General features: G+C 39.3%; 1 protein-coding gene across 4 annotated transcripts in view; it reads left to right on the forward strand.

Moving 5' to 3' along the window:
- Positions 1 to 20,353, forward strand: part of LOC132821765 (U2 snRNP-associated SURP motif-containing protein-like) — an 86,612-nt gene that overhangs the window by 45,869 nt on the left and 20,390 nt on the right. For all 4 annotated transcript variants that reach the window (XM_060834520.1, XM_060834522.1, XM_060834519.1 and 1 more), the window contains 9 exons: positions 2,572 to 2,676; positions 2,792 to 2,858; positions 2,949 to 3,106; positions 5,024 to 5,186; positions 8,554 to 8,633; positions 11,642 to 11,729; positions 12,654 to 12,788; positions 12,922 to 12,978; positions 17,222 to 17,381. In XM_060834520.1, the coding sequence (XP_060690503.1) occupies positions 2,572 to 2,676; positions 2,792 to 2,858; positions 2,949 to 3,106; positions 5,024 to 5,186; positions 8,554 to 8,633; positions 11,642 to 11,729; positions 12,654 to 12,788; positions 12,922 to 12,978; positions 17,222 to 17,381 (1,013 nt within the window). The remainder of the gene's footprint in view (positions 1 to 2,571; positions 2,677 to 2,791; positions 2,859 to 2,948; positions 3,107 to 5,023; positions 5,187 to 8,553; positions 8,634 to 11,641; positions 11,730 to 12,653; positions 12,789 to 12,921; positions 12,979 to 17,221; positions 17,382 to 20,353) is intronic.

Here is a 20,353-nt window from a genome sequence, read left to right on the forward strand (position 1 = left end):
AGTGGAAGATGAGCTGTTCTTCCACCCTACAAAACTACAGCCACACAACAACATTGACTTCACTAGTTTGCAAATCTTATTCCAAATCCAACCCTCCAACTTGGCACTGTCCTACCTTCCATCTTCCTTCCCTCCTATCCGCTCCCCACTGGCCTATCACAATCACCTCCTACCTGTATCCACCTATTGCCATTCCACCTACCTTTCTCCAAGCACCACCCCAGACCTCTAATTATCTCTCAGTGCCCTTCCCTCTCCATTTACCTGGTAAAGGATTTACTGGACACAAAATGTTGTCTCAGTTTCCTGTCCAGAGATACTGCTAGAGGTGCTGGGTTTCTCCAGATCTTTCTGGTTTTGTTTCAGATTTCCAGCGTCCACAGTTCTTAAACTGGTCATGGAACTGTGCTACTAGCAAATGGAATAAAAATTGATTCAATAGCACAATTATGAAAGGTAGCAAGTGGTATTGTCAGCATGGGATTAGAATAGGTGAGAAACATAACCTTTTATTTCCGTCACTCACATTTTACAGGCCTTTGTGTTCCCTGTGACTTCAGCAATTGCATTTATGTAAGTAGGCAGTAACTTTTATTACTTTCTTCAGCACCTGATCATGTCTACCATCTATAAAATGGGACGTGATTTTCCATGTCTTTTTACAGAGGTGTACAGTTGACTATTTCTAGACATGTCGTGGCTGATGTTGAGTATTTTCTTGCTAATATTTGCTGTTCTGTAGCATTAAGAAGTTCAAAGATGAAGTTATCTCTAGAAAATTGGCTTTTAATTTGTAGCCTTTAAACCCTGTCTCTGGAGTGAATCTGCTCTTAATTGTGTTAGTAATATTTCCTCTCCTGAAAATTATGGCCAAGATCAAAATAATCTGCAAATGGGAAGTTCTGTTTGTAAGAATGAACATGCATCTTTACTCAAAAATCCAATGCTGAGATCACAGCGAGTCAGACAGCATCTATGACGAGAGCGCAAGCTAACATTTTGAGTATTGACTAACTGGTTGCTTAAATTACCTACTTAACCTGAACAGCAACTAAATTTTGTTTTAAATTTCAGCATTTTATCCTTTAACAGAAGAGTAGCCATAGAATGCTGGCTGAGGAAGGTGGAATAAAAATGTTCACACGAGTTCTTAAACTGTAGGATGCTTTGGTACAATTTACCATTGAGGTAAACACAGTTAGACTTGAAAGTGGAAGAATTTTAATAGTTTAAAAAGATATCAGGAAATTTTGAGTAGAAAACTCAGGTTGAAGTACAAGCCTAGGCATGATGGGTTGAATGGCCTCCTGTAATTTATGATTTTTTTAAAAAGGTTATGCCTAAGTTCTGATTATTGTCCAGATTTATATTTGCTATGGAAGATAGCTGCAATAAGTGATAAAATTAAGATACAAACTAAAATGTTGCCCATGAGGCAGACATAATCTCTTCCAGTATTTTATGACTGCAGTGTTGTTTCCAAAACACGCATTGTCTCTCAGTCCCATACACTACAATTGTTCAGTTCTACAAAAGTATGATCAGTGACTGCCATCTAAAACTGGTTCAACACTTGAACTTGCAAACAACTGATTGGTGATTAGATTGATTAATGCTAATGTTCACTTGTTGGAATAGGAATTTAAAGTCGGCAATAACTAATATTTTAAGTAGGCTCTGTACTTGAAAATGGCCTGATGGTGAAAAACCTATTTTGAAAATTGTTTAGAAACTGCAAGATAAGTTAATATTGTCAAAACAACTATAATATAACTCCTTCACTGAAACGCCAGGATGACTGCAGTTGAATAGGATCTTATTTTATCGATAGCCAAAGATCCCTTCTCCACTAAGTTGAGCACTAAAATTAAATGAATGGTGTTATCACAAAAAATAAAATGTAAACTTGGATTTAACAAATCAAAATTGTTAGCCAAGGCTACAACCTGTTCAGAAGTCTAGTTAAAAGTTTTAAAACGTGCTTGTGTCGGAATATTATCGTACTTTTCTTTAATGTGTTCCATCTTTCACTTGCCTTCAAAGCCTAGAAAGTAATGCATACAAAATATAAATGATTGATGAAATACAGTATATGAAACTTGGTCCCATTAACTTTTTTGTTCAGTATATTCTGGAGAGCTGAAAATGTTTTGGTGCAAAGCCCTTCATTCGAGCTACTGCTGGTACAGTTATATGTTCAAAAATAACTTAAATTTAACATTTATTTCCTAGAAAGATGTGTTATAAAATAGTATTGATTTGACAGTTAGTGTTTTAAAGAGTAGGCTGTGGGCATAACTGGCAGAAAAAAATGTATTTAAGAACAAAATCAGAGGGGGGAAACAGGTGCATTTTGCTTTTGCAAATTAAAATTTTTCTGACTGGAAAATGTTAGTCATTTTGCTTCCCAGATGGTTGCCAGAACCAATTAAAATGCTGCTTGTTTACTAGATTTGTTATTGAAAGTACATCCTATGTTTTAGAAAATTGTTTATCATATGGATTAATTCTTTAGCTTGTTAAGATGGTGATCACTCTGTGAAAGGTATATCTTGATTTTGTTTTGTTTAGGAATTTATTGTGTGTTATTCATCGGATGATCGAATTTGTGGTGCGTGAAGGACCAATGTTCGAAGCCATGATTATGAACAGAGAAATTAGCAACCCCATGTTCAGGTTTATATTTCAGTAACAATGGATTGTTTTTTTATCCTTTACCTACAAAAATCTTGAATTATTAATCAATTTTCGTATGCCTGAGCTTTGCATGAAATACGATTACATTTTTCAGATTCCTTTTTGAAAATCAAAGCCCAGCCCATGTCTATTACAGATGGAAATTGTATTCAATACTGCAGGTATACTAGTTTATTAATTCAGAAATAATAAATATTTACAAGATAAGATTCTACCATACTGATCTGTGTAAAATGCTACCTGTTTAACAGGGTGATTCACCAACCAAGTGGCGAACTCTGGATTTCCGTATGTTCAAGAATGGGTCGTTTTGGCGACCGCCACCTTTGAACCCATACTTACAAGAAATATTAGAAGAAACCGAATCGCGTGCTGAGGAGAATGTGAAAAAGGGGCAGTTGAAGGAAGAGTAAGTTATTCAAATACTCTGTAATATTCAATAATTTTGAGAAACGTTTTGTGATTAATTTACTATGTTGCAAAGCCGCAGATCAAGTTCAAGATTTAGAAAAGGATGAGAGAATATAACTAACAATTGAATTTTAGAAATATCTTTAGCCTGGCTCCTACAGTCCTCCCACGGAGGCTCTTGATTACTTTGTTTTGTATTCGGGTTGCCTGGGGCCTGACCTGCAGTCATCATCGTGTCTCTCTCATCAATTTACCGCCCTTTAAAAGTAAAAACATAAAATGCTACTGGAACTCAGCCTGTCAAGCAGCATCAGTGTATGCAGATCCTGAGCTGATGCTTCATTTTCTGCTGTTAGAAGAATTTTGAAATCTAACTGTTTATAACCAAGTCTCAGAGCCAGGGAGAAGAGAGGCAGGAACCAAAATGAGGGTTTGCAATAAGGTGGAGGGTAGCACTCAAGTGACGAGAAGGATTGTTGGTGCAAAGCAGAAAGAAAGTGGTCATGTTCTATACCCATCTCGTTTCTTTACTTGTGCATTACCATCCTGTTTGCCTTGTGCCACTATCTATCATTTAAATACTTCCATCCTCCACTCCACTTAAATCTTTGCTTTGTTCTTTCCCCTTCTGCTGCCATCCCTTACCTGACTTTGTAATTGTTTATAAGATGGTAAATCTGTTCCATGTGTGAGAAAAAACCGTTATTGACCTGAAATTTCACATCGGATGCCACTTGATCTGCTGAATGTTTCCAGTATTTTGTTTTTATTTTGGATCTCTGACACTTATGGTAGTTTTCTAATGTTCTAGCTCCTGCTGGCTCGTGCCAAGTTGTGCCAGTAGTGTGGATTCTGTCTTTTGTTTCCCTGGGATGCATGCTGTCATCATACTCACTCAGCTGCCTTCTGGGGTTCAACCTTGAGCTCATTGATCCATTGTATCCTTCCTGTTTTCAAGCCTTTTTACATACCTGCCTTTGCAGTTTTTGAAAAGATTTGTAGCTCACGTTGAGGTTCTGGATGTAACTTTGTTCACTGAGTGGGAAGGTTTGTTTTCGGACATTTCGTCAGCATGCTAGATAATACCAGTGAGCCTCGGTGAAGCGCTGGTGGTATATCCCGCTTTCTATTTATGTTTTTAGGTTTCTTTGGTCACTTCATTCCTATGCCCACCCAAAGAAACCTAGACATACAAATAGAAAGCAGAGCATACCACCAGCGCTTCACCAAAGGCTCACTGATGATATTACCTAGTATGGTGACGAAACACCTGAACATAAACCTTCTAGCTCAGCGAGCAAGCTTACATCTGTACCTGCCTTCATTTGATTTTTCCGGAAGCATTGCCAATCTCCTCCTCAGCCTGTGACTAGCAATTTGGAGAATCAATTAGCCCAGTGGGGAAACGTTTATCTTTCGGGTATTATTGAGTTAAAGCCAATGTGATGTACTCTTAGAATACTTTTGCTTTGTGTGCTTGAAAATATTAAATCATTTGAGCAACAAGAGCTATATTAAAGTGAGAATTTATTGCTTAAATTGAACTGTCTGGTAACTTTAATCACGCACTTGAATTAAGGCTAGACTTTACCAACTGTTTGCTGCCTGTCAAATTATATCAAGTTGATGCATAGCTGGCTTGGAGAAGCAGTATCTTGAAATGTAAGGGTTGCAATTTCCCTGGAATGCTGAAACAGCTGCTTAGTTCTTTAATATGCTGTAATAAAGCCAAAGATATTGACCATCAAAATATGTTGATTCTTCAGTTTCAATGGGCTGCAAATAACCATTGATTTTTGACAATTGTCTGTAAACTTGGCATGTCAGTTTTATTTAAAATGGTGAAATGAATAGTTAAGTGGAAATTACAGAAGATTACCTTATAATTGTTAAGATGTTTAATATTTTATTTAAGTCAGAGGGATAAATTGGAGGAACTCTTGCGGGGACTGACTCCACGTAAAAATGACATTGGTGATGCTATGGTGTTTTGCCTGAATCATGCTGAGGCTGCTGAAGAAATTGTGGAATGTATTGCAGAATCTTTGTCCATATTGAAGACTCCGTTACCTAAAAAGGTTTGTTCCCTCTAATTGTAATAGCAATGACGTTATTTTGAAGTGCTTTTGTGAAATCCACTTTTAATTTAGCAAATATTTTTGTCCACCAGGATATGGAGTTTTTGCAGTGCTAACTATAAATCTCTCTGGCGGCTTCATCAGACACTTTTTGTGCATGTAAATATAACAAAGAATTGCGGACACTGAAGATATTTCTATGAAAATAGAAATTGGTGGAGAAACTCTGCAGTTGAAGCAGTATCTGCGGAGAAAAAGCAGAGTTACCATATTGAGTCCAGTGACTTTACTTGAAATGTTTTGAAGATGAACTCATAATGTTAACCCTGTTATCTCTCTGCAGATGCTGCCAGACCTGGTGAATTTCTTCAGCAATTTCTGTCTTTGTTTCACTTTTCATGAATGGGTTTACTTCGCTTCTCAATGCGTATTTGAGATTGGTGGATAAAAGAGCAACTACTTTATGATAGTGGTTTCTCGCTTAAAAACAAAACTTTCTTTTAGGAAAAGACTCTTAATTCCAGATTTTTAAATCAAAATTCAAATTCCACCATCTGCCATGGCAAGATTCAAAGAACATTACCTGGATCTCTGGATTAACAGTCCACTGGTAATATCTCTAGACCATTGTCTCTCCATAAATGACAGCTTAAGATGAGTTTCTAGAGTTTGATCATTAAAACTGCCCAGTTCAGATCTTAGAGTCCTAGAGATGTACAGCACAGAAACAGACCCTTCAGTCCAACTTATCCATCCTGACCAGATATCCCAACTCAATCTCGTCCCATCTGCCAGCACCTGGCCCATATCCCTCAAAGTCCCTCCTATTCATATACCCATCCAGATGCCTATTAATTGCTGTAATTGTACTAGCCTCCACCATGTCCTCTGGCAGCCCATTCCACACACGCACCACCCTCTGCATGAAAAAGTTGCCCTTGGGTCTCTTTTATATCTTTCCTCTCTCACCCTAAACCTATGCCCTCTAGTTCTGAACTCCTCCACCCCAGAGAAAAGGCCTTGTCTATTTACCTTATCCATGCCCATCATGATTTCATGAAACTCTATAGGGTCACCCCTCAGCCTCCGACGCTGCAGGGAAAACAGCCCCAGCCTATTCAGCTTCTCCCTGGGGCTCAAATCCTCCAACTCTGGCAACATCCTTGTAAATCTTTCTGAACCCTTTCAAGTTTCACAACATCCTTCCGAGAGGGAGGAGACCAGAATTGCACACAATATTCCAACAGTGGCCTAACCAATGTCCTGTGCAGCCACAACATGATTTCCCAACTCCTGCACTCAATACTCTGACCAACAAAGGAAAGCACACCAAATGCCTTCTTCATTATCCTATCTACCTGCAACTCTACTTTCAATGAGCTGTGAACCTGCACTCCAAGGTCTCTAATATTTTAACAGAATTATGGTAGCAGGCCCAAAGTGTTCCCTCACTGACACCTCAGTCACCGGCCCTACCTTATTTCCCAAAAGTAGGTAAAGTTTTGCACCATCTCTAGTAGGTATATCCACATACTGAAACAGAAAATTTTCTTGTACATACTTAACAAATGCCTCCATCTAAACCCATAACACTATGGCAGTCCCAGTCGATGTCTGGAAAGTTAAAATCCCCTACCATAACCACCCTATTATTCTTACAGATAGCAGAGATCTCCTTACAAATTTGTTTCTCAACTTCCGTCTGACTATTAGGGGGTCTATAATACAATCCCAATAAGGTGATCATCCCTTTCTTATTTTTCAGTGCTATCCAAATAATTTCCCTGGATGTGTTTCTGGGAATATCCTCCCTCAGTACAGCTGTAATGCTATCTCTTATCAAAAATGCCACTCCCCTTCTCTCTCGCCTCCCTTTCTGTCCTTCCTGTATCATTTGTATCCTGGAACATTAAGCTGCCAGTCCTATCCATGCCTGAGTCATGTTTCTATAATTGCTGTGATATTCCAGTCCCACGTTCCTAACCATTGCTCTGAGTTCATCTGCCTTCCCTGTTCGACCTCTTGCATTGAAATAAATGCAATTCAATTTATCAGTCCTAACTTGTTCCCTGCTTTGTCCCTGCCTGCCCTGACTGTTTGACTCGCTCTGTACCAGTCTCAGATTAATCTCTTTCCTCACTAACTGCCTGGGTAACCGCCCCCGCCACATTACTAGTTTAAATCCTCCTGAGCAGCTCTAGCAAATGCCCCTGCCAGTATATTAGTCCCCCTTCCAATTCAGGTGCAATCTGTCCTTGTACAAGTCACTTCTTCCCCAGAAGAGATTCCAATGATCAAAAAGTGTGAATCCTTCTCCCATACACCAACTCCTCAGCCATGCATTAATTTGCTCTATCCTCCTATTCCTGTCCTCACTAGCTGGTAGCACCGGGAGTAATCCAGATATTACCACCCTTGAGGACTTCCTTTTTAAATTCCTGCCTAACTTTCTATATTGTCCTTTCAGAATCTCATCTTTTCCCTTCCTATGTCGTTGGTTCCAATGTATACAATGACCTCCTGCTGGGCCCTCTTCCCCCTTGAGAACATTTTGCACCCTCTTAGATATTCTTGAGCTTGGTACAAGGGAAGCAACACACCGTTCTGATTTTTCACCGCTGACCACAGAAACTTCTGTCTGTGCCTTGGACTAGAGAGTCCCCTCTCACAATCAATCTCTTGAAACCTGACGTACACCTCATTTCATTAGAGCCAGCCTCGATACCTGAAACTTGGCTGTTCGTGCTACATTCCCTTGAGAATCTATCACCCCCTACATTTTATTGGGCACTAATGCCTTAAGCTCCACACTCTGGGGAGAGGCCACTAATCAAAAGTTCAGGCAAGGGGATGGATTGCAACCTATCTCCAGGAAACAACCTCAAATTGGAGAGCTCGAAAGCAGGAACAGCCACTTGACAGTGGGACCAATCCTGATGAAACCGTGTTAAATGTGACAACTCTAAAAGAGGATGGAGAGTTCATAATTGGCCTCCAAAACTATGGTTTGGGAAACTTTAACACTATTTTGTGTTTGGGAACCAAAGTGAGCTTGAGTCTTGCTTGGTTATCTAGTTGGTTCTTTAATCTCTTCAGATAAAGTTAATAAACCGACTGAATACAGTCCATAAGGTAGGTTGCTTCCTGCACCTATTGGTGATTATTAGATTATGCTTTAAACAGTTCCAGAAAAATCACAATTGAGTAGAACACCGCTCTGGTCCTGCCCTCTAGTGCTTTTCCTTCAGCTGTTTATGACAATTGAAAGCAGGTATTAGTTGGCACTTCTGTCAAGATATGTGCCACAGCAGCGTACTTAAATCCAAACAGTGCATTCTAAAGTAAAATCAGATTCTTTTCATTCCAGATTGCCAGACTTTATTTGGTGTCAGATGTATTGTACAATTCTTCCGCAAAAGTTGCAAATGCCTCGTACTACAGAAAGTTGTAAGTATTTGTCCTGTCTTAACTGAATATTTCACCTCTTTAACTATCTTATTTGACTTCATGAATAATTAAAAAGGAAATTATTCTTTCCAGGTATATTGTAATGATTTGCTTTGTCATGAGTTCTAAATAATTCATTTTGTAATTGAAAGTTAACTCGGTCTCCACAGATGCTCCCAGACCTGCTGAGTTTCTCCAGCACTTTATTTGATTTTAGACCTCCAGCATCTGCAGTTCTTTTTTTGTTTTGTTGTTGTCATGACTTGCTCTATTCATCTTGCCTTTCCTGAGTATTGCAACGCTCAGAAGACAGTTAAGAACTCTGTGGAGCAATGGGGAAAAAATGGTTACCAAATCAGGGAAAAAACACACAAAACGAGGAGTTGCTCATATAGTTTCTTTAAAAATATAATTTCTTTAAAAATCACGTTAGGGTTGCTTTTGAAATTGGAGAAGGATTGGGTAAGCATGGTGATTTAGAGAGTAGGTTCCGTACGTATATTTTATGAAGATCTGTAGGTGGGAATATTTAGTCAGGACCATCTGTTGAAAACTTCTTGTTCTTCTGTATCTTTCACCCACAAGAAGTTTAATGCAGTGTTCAAATTTTCATATTGAAAGAAGACTATTTCATAGGTGTACAAACATGTTTAAATAAAATTTTGCATTGCACTTCAGATATTTGATGTGAATTCTGTAATGCATTATGGAATATCCAACAATATCAATGCAATGAATCCAATTTATGACCCAGATTGATTTTATCAGCAGCAACTGTTATGATGTTTCTATAGCTGTGGCAAATTGAGTCAAAATTCCACATCACGGCTGCTAAGTGTTTTGGGGGTTTTCAGTCTGTTTAGTTTTCAGATTAGTTATTGAAATCAAGGAACCAGATGCTAAAAGTAAAAGGTTTAGTGGGAAACAGATGGAATAGCTGGCAATTATCACCTGTGCTTAAATGTAGAAAGAGATTCTAAACTGCTTCACAGGAAAGGTAAAAAGTAAACCAAAGAAGAGTGGTTACGAAGAATAGATGTTTGCTTCATTGAAAAGGTACGTTTAAGAAGGGTTTCGAAGGATGTGAACATCACAGCATTCATAACTGATCAACTTCGAACATAGAACATAGAAAAATACAGTGCAGTACAGGCCCTTCGGCCCTCGATGTTGCACCGATCCAAGCCCACCTAACCTACACTAGCCCACTTTCCTCCATATGCCTATCCAATGCCCGTTTAAATGCCCATAAAGAGGGAGAGCCCACCACTGTTACTGTCAGGGCATTCCATGAACTCACGACTCACTGAGTAAAGAATCTACCCCTAACATCTGTCCTATACCTACCACCCCTTAATTTAAAGCTATGCCCCCTCGTAATAGCTGACTCCATACGTGGAAAAAGGTTCTCATGGTCAACCCTATCTAAACCCCTAATTATCTTGTACACCTCTATCAAGTCACCCCTAAACCTTCTTTTCTCCAATGAAAACAGCTCCAAGTGCCTCAGCCTTTCCTCATATGATCTTCCTACCATACCGGGCAGCACCCTGGTAAACCTCTGCACCCGTTCCAGTGCCTCCACATCCTTCCTATAGGATGGCGACCAAAACTGCACACAATACTCCAGATGCGGCCGCACCAGAGTCTTATACAACTGCAACATAACCTCAGGACTCCGGAACTCAATTCCTCCATCAATAAAAGCCAGTACGCCATATGCCGCCTTCACAGCACTTTCAGAGATCTGTGTACATGGACACCAAGATCCCTTTGCTCATCCACACTACCAAGTATCCGACCACTAGCCCAGAATGAATGCTGGAAAAATATTAACTTGGCTACATTAGCAAAAGAAGTTTAAATTGATACTTAAATTATCTTAGATTATAGCGAGTTTAGAGAAGATTTGTAGCTCAGGTTCAGGTTCTGGATGTAAGTTTGCTCACAGACCTTCCAGTTCAGCAGACAAACTTACATCTCTTTTAGATAATCCTGTAATCTGCCTTTACTTAGTATATTATAATGATGCAATTGTCACATTTTGTTCATGCAACTTAATGATTGGACTTAGATGATCTATATTTTATGCTGTGGTGGAACTATTTTTTGATTTTTTTTGCTTTGTGCAGAATTTTTAATCCACACGTTTTGCAAATTTATGCGTGCCTTTGTGATCATATTTATTGTGATAAAATACTACACTAGGTACAATGTGAAAATGTTGAATGAATAATTAAAAGCAGATGATGGTGATTTTTACATTTCACTTGTAGTTACATCAACGATTGAATTTAAGGTCATCCAAACAACTTCAGTTCATATCTTATTTGCATCAATACACGTTCACTAATCAACAACATATTTGGTCGCCAATAGTGGTTCTTGAGAATCGACCCCCAATTTAATATTCTCCTCCTTGTTTTCACCTCACCTTGGTCCTTCCAATCTCTATAGTCTCTTTCAGTCCCACAACCCTAAGACCTGTATACTCATCTATTTCTGATCTCTTGAGCATCCCAGACTTTAATTGCGTCACCATTGGTGGACATGCCTTTCGTTGTCTGGGTACTGAACTCTGAATCTTGGTCTGTGCCTAGATTAGAATGGTGCTGGAAAAGCACAGCAGGTCAGGCAGCATCTGAGGAGCAGGAAAAATCGGATGCTGTCTGATCTGTTGTGCTTTTCCAACCCCACTCTAATCTAGACTCTGGTTTCCAGCATCTACAGTGCTTGTTTTATACCATTTTGGTCTGTGCACCCGTTCACCTCCCTTTCCTCCTTCAAAACGCTGTTTGTCTTTTGCCAAGCTTTTGACTATCAATCTCATGTTGCTTCATGTGAAATTTTATTCCTAAGGGTCTCATGAACTGCCTGTGACATTTTAATATATTAATAGTCTATAGTAAAAATTATTTTCTACTTGAGAATGGGCTCAAGTTCACAGGGATCAAATGTTTGATTAATTTTTGATTTAGCAAACATTACTACTTGTGCTTCTCTTACAGTTTTGAATCTAAGTTGTGCCAGATATTTGCAAATCTTAATGCAACCTACAAGTCAATACAAGGTCACTTGCAGTCTGAAAATTTTAAGGTAATGATTTTTCATTTGTTCATACTCATTTCAAAATGTTACAAATGATTAGGTTACAAAATTGGTTTCCAAATGGATTGCTGCTCTGCTCCTCTTTTTAGACCTTTTAATCTACCTTATTTTTTTAACTCTGTTTAATTGTACACACAGCTTAACAATTTGTAATGTTCTATATTAAAACTGCAGTTTGACTTTCTCTGGGAGGCTAAAACATTTTATCAACTTAAACTTGATGTAAAATAAATCAAGACCAAGATTGCTTTTTGAGCAGTTTCTGAGCATTCCTGCTTCCATTTGCAAATCAGTGACCAATGCTGGAGAGTTAAGAGTGTGTAGATGTAGGATAATGGAAAAGTATTGCATAGTTATATGCCCAAAGATTAAACAAGCTATTGCTGCTTTCCTGATACTACTCCCAGCTGAAAGATGAGGAAAAAAAGGCTAGTTGGGGATGTAGAGAAAGAAATGCTTGCAGAGCACTATTTGGGGAAGTAAACAATCTTCTAAAGGTATTAGGAATGTCAAATGTTTACTTGTTAATGACACTGAAGTAACTAACATTTCAGTGGAAACAACAGAATCAGGAGAAACAAGATGGTATTGCATAAAGAAAAAAAAATCAGCAAAGGAAATTAAATGAAACAGACAGAAGATGAACACAAAATCTGAAGTACACATGTTGAGTAAATATAAATTGAAATGAGAGTGGTGATCTTTTTGAATGATTTGAAGAAGACAGGTTTTGGGGTGTGGCAAATATAAATGCAGCGAATGGTATTTAAGTTTTTATTCTCAGAGAAAGACTGTCAATTTTACAAGTGTGAATTTTAACATTTTTGATCGTTATTGTATTAAGCTACCGGAAAGCCTTTTGGGCACTCCAATTGATAGTAATATGTTGAAGTATTCCCATTTGTTTTACAGCAAAGAGTGATGGGTTGCTTTAGAGCATGGGAAGATTGGACAGTTTACCCTGACCCATTCCTCATTAAACTCCAAAATATCTTTCTTGGACTTGTAGATCTTGAGGAAGAAAATAAAGAAGTCTGCAAACCTCAGGTACTTATTTATACCTACTAGACTTCTATTTATTACACTAGTTGGTGTGCTGTTGACCAGGGCTCACATTAAAATGTGTAAATGTTCTTTGAATTTCTCATTTCTGTTGACACAGTTTATTATTAATTTCTAGAATATCTACCTTGGACTTGTGGATGTTGAAGAAATGAAAGAAGTTTCTAAACGACAGGTAGCTAACTACATGATAATCCATGCATTTTAACTGTGCTCTTGATGACTTCCAGAGCTCATTTGCCTGATTTTACTTTTCCACACCTCTCATTTGATCCTGTCATTTGACCCTATCAGCTTATGCTTGCCCTTCCTTCTCTCTCATTTGCTTTTTTAGCTTCATGAATTCACCTTTGCTATTCACCTCAACGATTATTGGTTAAGAAAAAGGCTCCATGTTTTAATTACTGGTTAAAGAAATTTCACCTGAATTCCTTGTTATTATTATCAGTGAGGTTTTTTAATATTTATAACCCATAATTCTGATCTTTCCCTCGAGTGGACATAATTTATTTGTCTAGCTTTTCAGAATTTTGAAGATGTCAATCAGAATACTCCATTTTCTCTTTTCAAGAGAAGGGAGTCTCAGCCTATTCAGCCTTTCCTGATGCATATAATCTCAGTATTGTTATGATTCTAATAAATCTTTAGACCTGCTCTAGTATGTCTGCATTCTTTCTATAGTATGGACAAAGCTGTTTACATTATTCCTAAAAAGCGCATCAGGTCAGGCAACATCCAAGGAGCAGGAAAATCGACGTTTCGAGCATGAGCCCTTCTTAAGGAATGAGGAAAATGTGCCAAGCAGACTAAGATAAAAGGTAGGGAGGAGGGACTTGGGGAGGGGCATTGGAGATGTGATAGTTGGAAGGAGGTTAAGGTGAGAGTGATAGGCCAGAGTGGGGGTGGAGGCGGAGAGGTCAGGAAGAAGATTGCAGGTTAGGAAGGTGGTGCTGAGTTCGAGGGTTGGGACTGAGGGTTCCTGCCTAGGAACCCTCCAACCACAAGGGATGAACTCAGATTTCTCCAGTTTCCTCATTTCCCCTCCCCCCACCTTGTCTCAGTCCCAATCCTCGAACTCAGCACCGCCTTCCTAACCTGCAATTTTCCTCCTGACCTCTCCGCCCCCTCACCTTAACCTCCTTCCACCTATCACGTTTCCAACGGCCCTCTCCCAAGTTCCTTCTCCCTACTTTTATCTTAGCCTGCTTGGCACACTTTTCTCATTCCTGAAGAAGGGCTTATGCCCGAAATGTTGATTTTCCTGCTCCTTGGATGCTGCCTGACCTGTTGCGCTTTTCCAGCAACATATTTTCAGCTCTGATCTCCAGCATCTGCAGTCCTCACTTTCTCCTACATTATTCCTAACTCTGTGACCTACCAATATTTCTATATAAGTTAAACATTGCTTTCCTATTTTCAGTTCCGTGCTACTGAAATGACTGCAAATCTTTTTTATGCTTTTCTAGTTCAGGGAGAGATGTAATTTATGCCTGACTCTTATGGCTAGAAAGGCCTCAAAGAAAATCTAAATCTAAATTAAGATTTTTTTTTCTGAGTTCATTATAAGTGTAGAATTAAGAGAAGTGTTCAGGTGTGAATTTGTTTGTTGAAGAAGTACAACCCACTTGCACGAGTTCTGGAATAGCTATGTGTGCTGTGTTACCTCTGTAGTGGAAGGAATGTGCTGGCAATCAGGCTTCACTGTTCCATGAGTCAAACAATTAGTACAAATACAAAAATGGCCACTTTCTGTTTGGTGCTGCTGTCCAGAATAAAAGAGACTTCTACTGGGCTGCTTTAACTCAAAATAAACCATTTATTATAAAACAAAATTGTTTCATTGAAAACAGTGATGTACAATTGCCAAGCTTCTCAACTTGGATTTCTGCCTGTCATCTCTGGGAGATTTGTGGTGTCTCAAAAGAGTGAAGAGCAGTGAAGTTTGCCAGTCTCACTGGTACATACAGGCTTTAAACCAGGAAGTGAGAAACTTTGTTAAAATCATCTGCAAGAAGCAAAGTAAAGATTATGAAATGGAGATGAGGTTAAGATGGACCAAAATTAAAGATATGCGGCATGAATTTTCTTAAGGCGTGAGATTCCACACTACCCAGTGTTAGAGAACCCATTCACTTTATCAAACAGTTAATTGTTGACTTGCTGCTGAAAGTGCTACCTCTGACTTTTTAGGTGTTATAGTGTGTCACTGTTATTTAAAATGTGCTAGGTTTTTGTCATTATAGTGTTTTCAGTGCCAAATCTTAGTGAGGACAGCAGAAATGGACCTGTGGAAGAGCTGACTTTTCTCTGACACTTTTAGATTTCCTTTTGCAAATGAGTAAATTCAGATAGCATAAGTTGGTGTCAGATTTTCCTTGATGGCTTTGCATTTCTTATCACAGCAAATGTGAATCATCTCATTTTCGTGCTATTTACATTTTAGTTGAGAACGCATTTTGTCTAAGGCAAGCTGCTTCTTTTCCTGGTCATCTATGAATTGTCTAAGCCATGTGTGGAAAAACCTACTTCCATTCAGACAGGGCCAAATGATGAAGTTCCTTTTACTTTTATGTTTACGTTTTGGATATTCACCTCTGGTTTAATAAATGAGAGTATTTCTTCAGGTGGTTGGTTTATTTATATTAATCCGGTGGTGTGGGAGGTTTGATCACCAGCAGTTGTTTGGCAGATTGCCGTACTTAGTGATAGTGACTTCACTTTCAAGTTAGTTTTTGTATGTGACACTTTTATCAGTCTGAGGAAGCAATGAAGTGTTACATAAATGTAAATAGTTACTCTCACACTCAATCACTCAGATTGGGGTTCATTATCACCCCAGATTATTTTTAAAGATCTTTTGATGACACTTTTTATTGTTCATCTCCATTCAACATTCCTTTTTAAAAAAATGAAAATTTAACAAATACAGAAAACTAAATTTTTACCTTGAACAGAACTTACTTGTGCTACCTCAACATATCTTGAGCTGATTCCCCTTGTGGAAACTTGCGCCTTCTGAAATTTTCTTGGCCATTTGTGGAATTTTAGCCCGCCGCTAAATTTTGCATTGTGATATTTTATGTAGTTCAGTACATAGCAGCCAGCACTGCTCTGTTGTAGACTTGTACAAGTGTATTCTCCTAATACTTTCCTTTCCTCCGGTACTGTTTATAAGCAACATCATGTGATCATGCTGTGTATATGTTTTATTTGAAGTCTTTGAGTTGGTGTACATATTCTCTGAAGATTGATTTGGATATGCCGGTGTTGGACTGGGGTGTACTAAGTTAAAATTACACAACACCAGGTTATAGACCAACAGGTTTAATTGGAGTACACTAGCTTTCGGAGCGTCGCTCCTTCATCAGGCTATCACCTGATTTTTAATATTCTGTGAGGATACTGTAAGGAAGTTGCAAAATCAGTACAGCAACTATTGATAATCATAACCTACTCTTGCAAATCATGATATGTGAAGATTTCAAATAAATTGCAGCTGTAACCTTGTCATATTTCCTGTGAGAAATGAAGCTCACACACTTCAATAATTTCAGTCTGAGACAAAATCTGAATCAGTAGTGTCCTTTATTTTACTCTTACAAGAGGGTGTGATGTTCACTGTCTACAAGGCAAGGGACACACACCCCGAATTCAATTAATACTCGATATTTATATAATTTGTTTTTTTTTATTTCATTGCTCCTCCCCTGTTTACATCCTCCACTTCCCTAAGACCGGTACCCATTACTCCTGTTTATCTCTTGCCTTATCCGGCCTTGTCTGTGACAAAATGCTTATTTCTGGCCTCATAGGGTCGTTTGACCTCATCCTGCTGTGGGTCATTGTTAGGCATATCCTTTCCTTACCATTATCTACTCCCTCCATCTGTGCCTTCCCCTACCATACTGATCCTTATGACCCCTTTAATTGGGGTTTGCTCCTGTATTTCTGTAAAAGTGGGAAACAGATGTTTATACCTACTGTTTGTACAGGCGTATCTAGCTTAACTGCCTCCCCTCACAGCATCTTATCTATTCACCTGTAATATTTACCATTGTTTTGCAGTCACATTTCATTCTTTCATACAATTTTAGCTAATACAAAAAGTAATTATGTATTTCCTCCACATAGTTTCCATTCTTGTTGACTCAGCTGTTGGCTGAAACAATTACACACTGGTGTGAGGTCGTTTACTTTATATAAGTAATTATAATTGCAGAAGTAACACTACTTTACCTATATCCCACATTTCCTGACATCATTTATGTTGTTCAGTAGTTGCTCCATTTCTCAAGATTTTGCATTATCTCTGAAATCAATCATTGCAAATCCATTGTACTGTCCAACCACTGTTACAATTCTAATGTGTCCTGACTGAGGGGCAGTAATGCTAATAATGTGGATTTTATGTTTGGTAGCCAGAGTCTGAAGAACTAGATGGAGTACCTGTTGAGGATGAACTTGATGGCGCCCCATTGGAGGATGTAGATGGAGTTCCAATTGATCTAGGCTCTGGTCTAGATGATCTTGACGGTGTTCCTATGAAGATGCTAGATGATGACCTTGACGGTGTTCCCAGTAAGTGTATTTGGTCAAGACTGCTGCTTTATTTAGATATAAAACAGTGAATACAATTCCATTCAGCTCCCTTGGCTGTACTCTGTGTCCCATATTGTTTTAAAGGAGATGAGGACACAGCAATTTCAATTAAGTTTTAAATTAACAATTGAGGAGTTTTGCCTGTGATTCCAGGATTTTGATCAGATAATTGTGAAGGCGTACCAAAGAGACATAACATCACCTCCACTACATCATAGGATCTATTGTACAAAAGGATACCATTAGACCCATATTGCCTGTCTTGGTCCTTAGGAATAACAGACTTGTTTAGTCACATTTCCTGCTGATTGTTTGTAACGTATCCTTAAGTGCCTTTCCAACTTCCCAACAAAGTTATTAAATGGAATCAACTTCCATCACCTTTTCAGGTAGAGCACTCCAGATTTTGACAACTCAGTTCAGGAGAAGTATTTTTATTCCCTTCTGAATCTTTTGCCAAAGATTTTAGATCTATTACCTCTGGTTATTGACCTGCTCATTTGCATGAGGAGCATCAACACCTCATCTTCAAAATCTCTCTCTATTAGTCCATTTCTTAACCATAATTTCTTCAAGGAATATAGTCCTAATCATTCCAACCTCTCCTCATAACTGATGCTTGAGGGGAGGTTTCAACATAGTGGTGCTCTTGTTATGCAGAGTCCCAGATTAGAGTTTTGGGGACATGAGTTGAATACTGCCATGGCAGTGGTGAGTTTTGAATTTAAAAACATGTAGAATTGAAAAGCTAATCTAATAGCGACCATTGTCATAAGTACCCATCTAGTTCACTAATGTCTTTTAGGGAAGGAAAGTGCCATCTTTACCTTGTCTGGTTTAGACGTGACTCCAGACCCACAGCAATGTGGTTTGGCTCCTCATGTCTCCGAAATGGTTCAGCAAGCTGCACATTTCTGGGGAAGTTAAGGATGAACAACAAACAAGGGGCAGCACGGTGGCTCAGTGGTTTACAGTGCTGCCTCACAGCACCAGGGTCCCAGGTTCGATTCCAGCCTTGGGTAACTGTGTCGAGTTTGCACGTTCTCCCCCGTGTCTGTGTGGGTTTCCTCCGGGTGCTCCGGTTTCCTTCCACTGTCCAAAAATGTACAGGTTAGGTGAATTGGCCATGCGAAATTGCCCAGAGTGTTAGGTGCATTAGAGGGAAATGGGTCTGGGTGGGTACTCTTCAGAGGGTCGGTGTGAACTTTTTGGGCTGAAGGGCCTGTTTCCACACTGTAGGGAATCTAATCTAAGCCAAACAAGTTGACCAGATGAATTTTTAAAAATGTCCCTCCTACATGGTGCCAACTTCTCCTAGACTTTACGTCATGAAATGTGATGCCCAGAATTGTCAAGTTCAGTTGAGGGCTCACTAGCGATTTTATAAAATTGTGGTGTAATTTTGTCACTCTGTATTCTAACTCAATGTTGTTAAGCTCGAGTAACTTAGGTATACTTTTAACCATTTCATCAATTTATCCTGTAACTGTTTGAGATGTATATATGCAGGTGTTTCTACTAATCAAAATTGTGCCTCTCATAGTACGCCAGCTTTCCATATTAGCCCTCTCAAAGCATCAGTTCTTACTGCCCTGGATTGAACTCCATATGCTGTGCTCCAGTCCATTTCAGAATCTGTCATACTGCTGTCCATTTCAGCATGAAGTCTGTTATCTTGCATAGTTTCTAAGCAAAGAAAATGGCTTGGTCAGACTCTATTTGACCAGTTGTTATGCAACAGCTCTTTGTACGAGCAATCCAGTTGGTTCCACTTCTCTACTATGTCTTTGTTACCCTCTAAATTTTTTTTCTTTATATATTTAGCCAGATTCTAACGGAGGGTTACCATTTTATCATTCAGTGCAGTTCAAATCCCAACTCCGTGTTCTGTAAAAGATTTCTCTTGCTTATCTTGTTTAGTTCTTTTGCCAGTTTTTCTAACTCTACCTTCTGAGTATCAACACTTTGCCATTAGAAACAATTTGTTTCTGTTTGTTCACGTCCTCCATGATTTTAAACACGTATCAAATCTCCTTTCAGCCTCCTCTGCTGTGAGGAAACCAAGCTTGGCTTACTCTGTCAACACAGGGAACTATAATCTGTTATCCCTGAAACTTTTCCCTCCTTCCTAAGGTGTGATATCTAAAATTGAACGCAACTCCAACTGGGCAAGCTAGTGATTCATAGCATTTTCAAACTTTACAGTGCTGCTTACAAGTCCAAAATTGTTTGCAATAATGGACCCACAATTGACCTTGCAGGACATATTATAAATGACCATCCAGTCTGATAGTTGCCTAACTACCATACCAGTCCCTGTCACTAAGCTAATTTGATATCTATGTTGCCACTTGTTCTTAAATTCTGCAGACTTGGATTCTAACTGGATTCTGTGGGGATAGCAAGTAAATAATGCTACAGGCCATGCATCTGTACAAATAAACTTGACACACTCGCTCATTCTCTCGCACTTGTGCTCTGTTTGTGTCTCTGGCTGTCTCTTGGGTCTCTCTCCCTGTCATGCTCACTCTCCCCCTGTCATGCTTTCCCTCCCCTGTCACACACGCACACTGTCTCTCGTCCCCCCCCACCCGTCTGCGTGTGTGTCTCTCTGTCTCTGTCTCCGCCCTCTCTCCATCTGTGTCTCTCTTCCCCCCCCCCCCCCCCTCGGTCTCTCTCTCTCTCTCTCTCTCTCTCCCCCCCCCTCCTTCTCTCCGTCTCACCCTCTCCATTTGTCCCTCCCCCTCCGCCTGTCTCTCCCCGTCTGTCCCTCTCCCTCTCTCTCTCTTTGTCTCTGTCTGTCTCTCTCCCTCTGTCTCTGTGTGTCTGTCTCTATCTCTATCTCTTGCTCTGGCTCTGCCTTGGTCTGGCTTGCACTTACTCTCACTTTCTCTTTCACTCTGCTGTGCTTTCGCTCTCTCTCCCCCCATCTGTATGTCTCTCTCTCTTTC

This window comes from Hemiscyllium ocellatum, chromosome 13, assembly GCF_020745735.1.
Source record: "Hemiscyllium ocellatum isolate sHemOce1 chromosome 13, sHemOce1.pat.X.cur, whole genome shotgun sequence".
Classification (NCBI taxonomy): Eukaryota; Metazoa; Chordata; class Chondrichthyes; order Orectolobiformes; family Hemiscylliidae; genus Hemiscyllium; species Hemiscyllium ocellatum.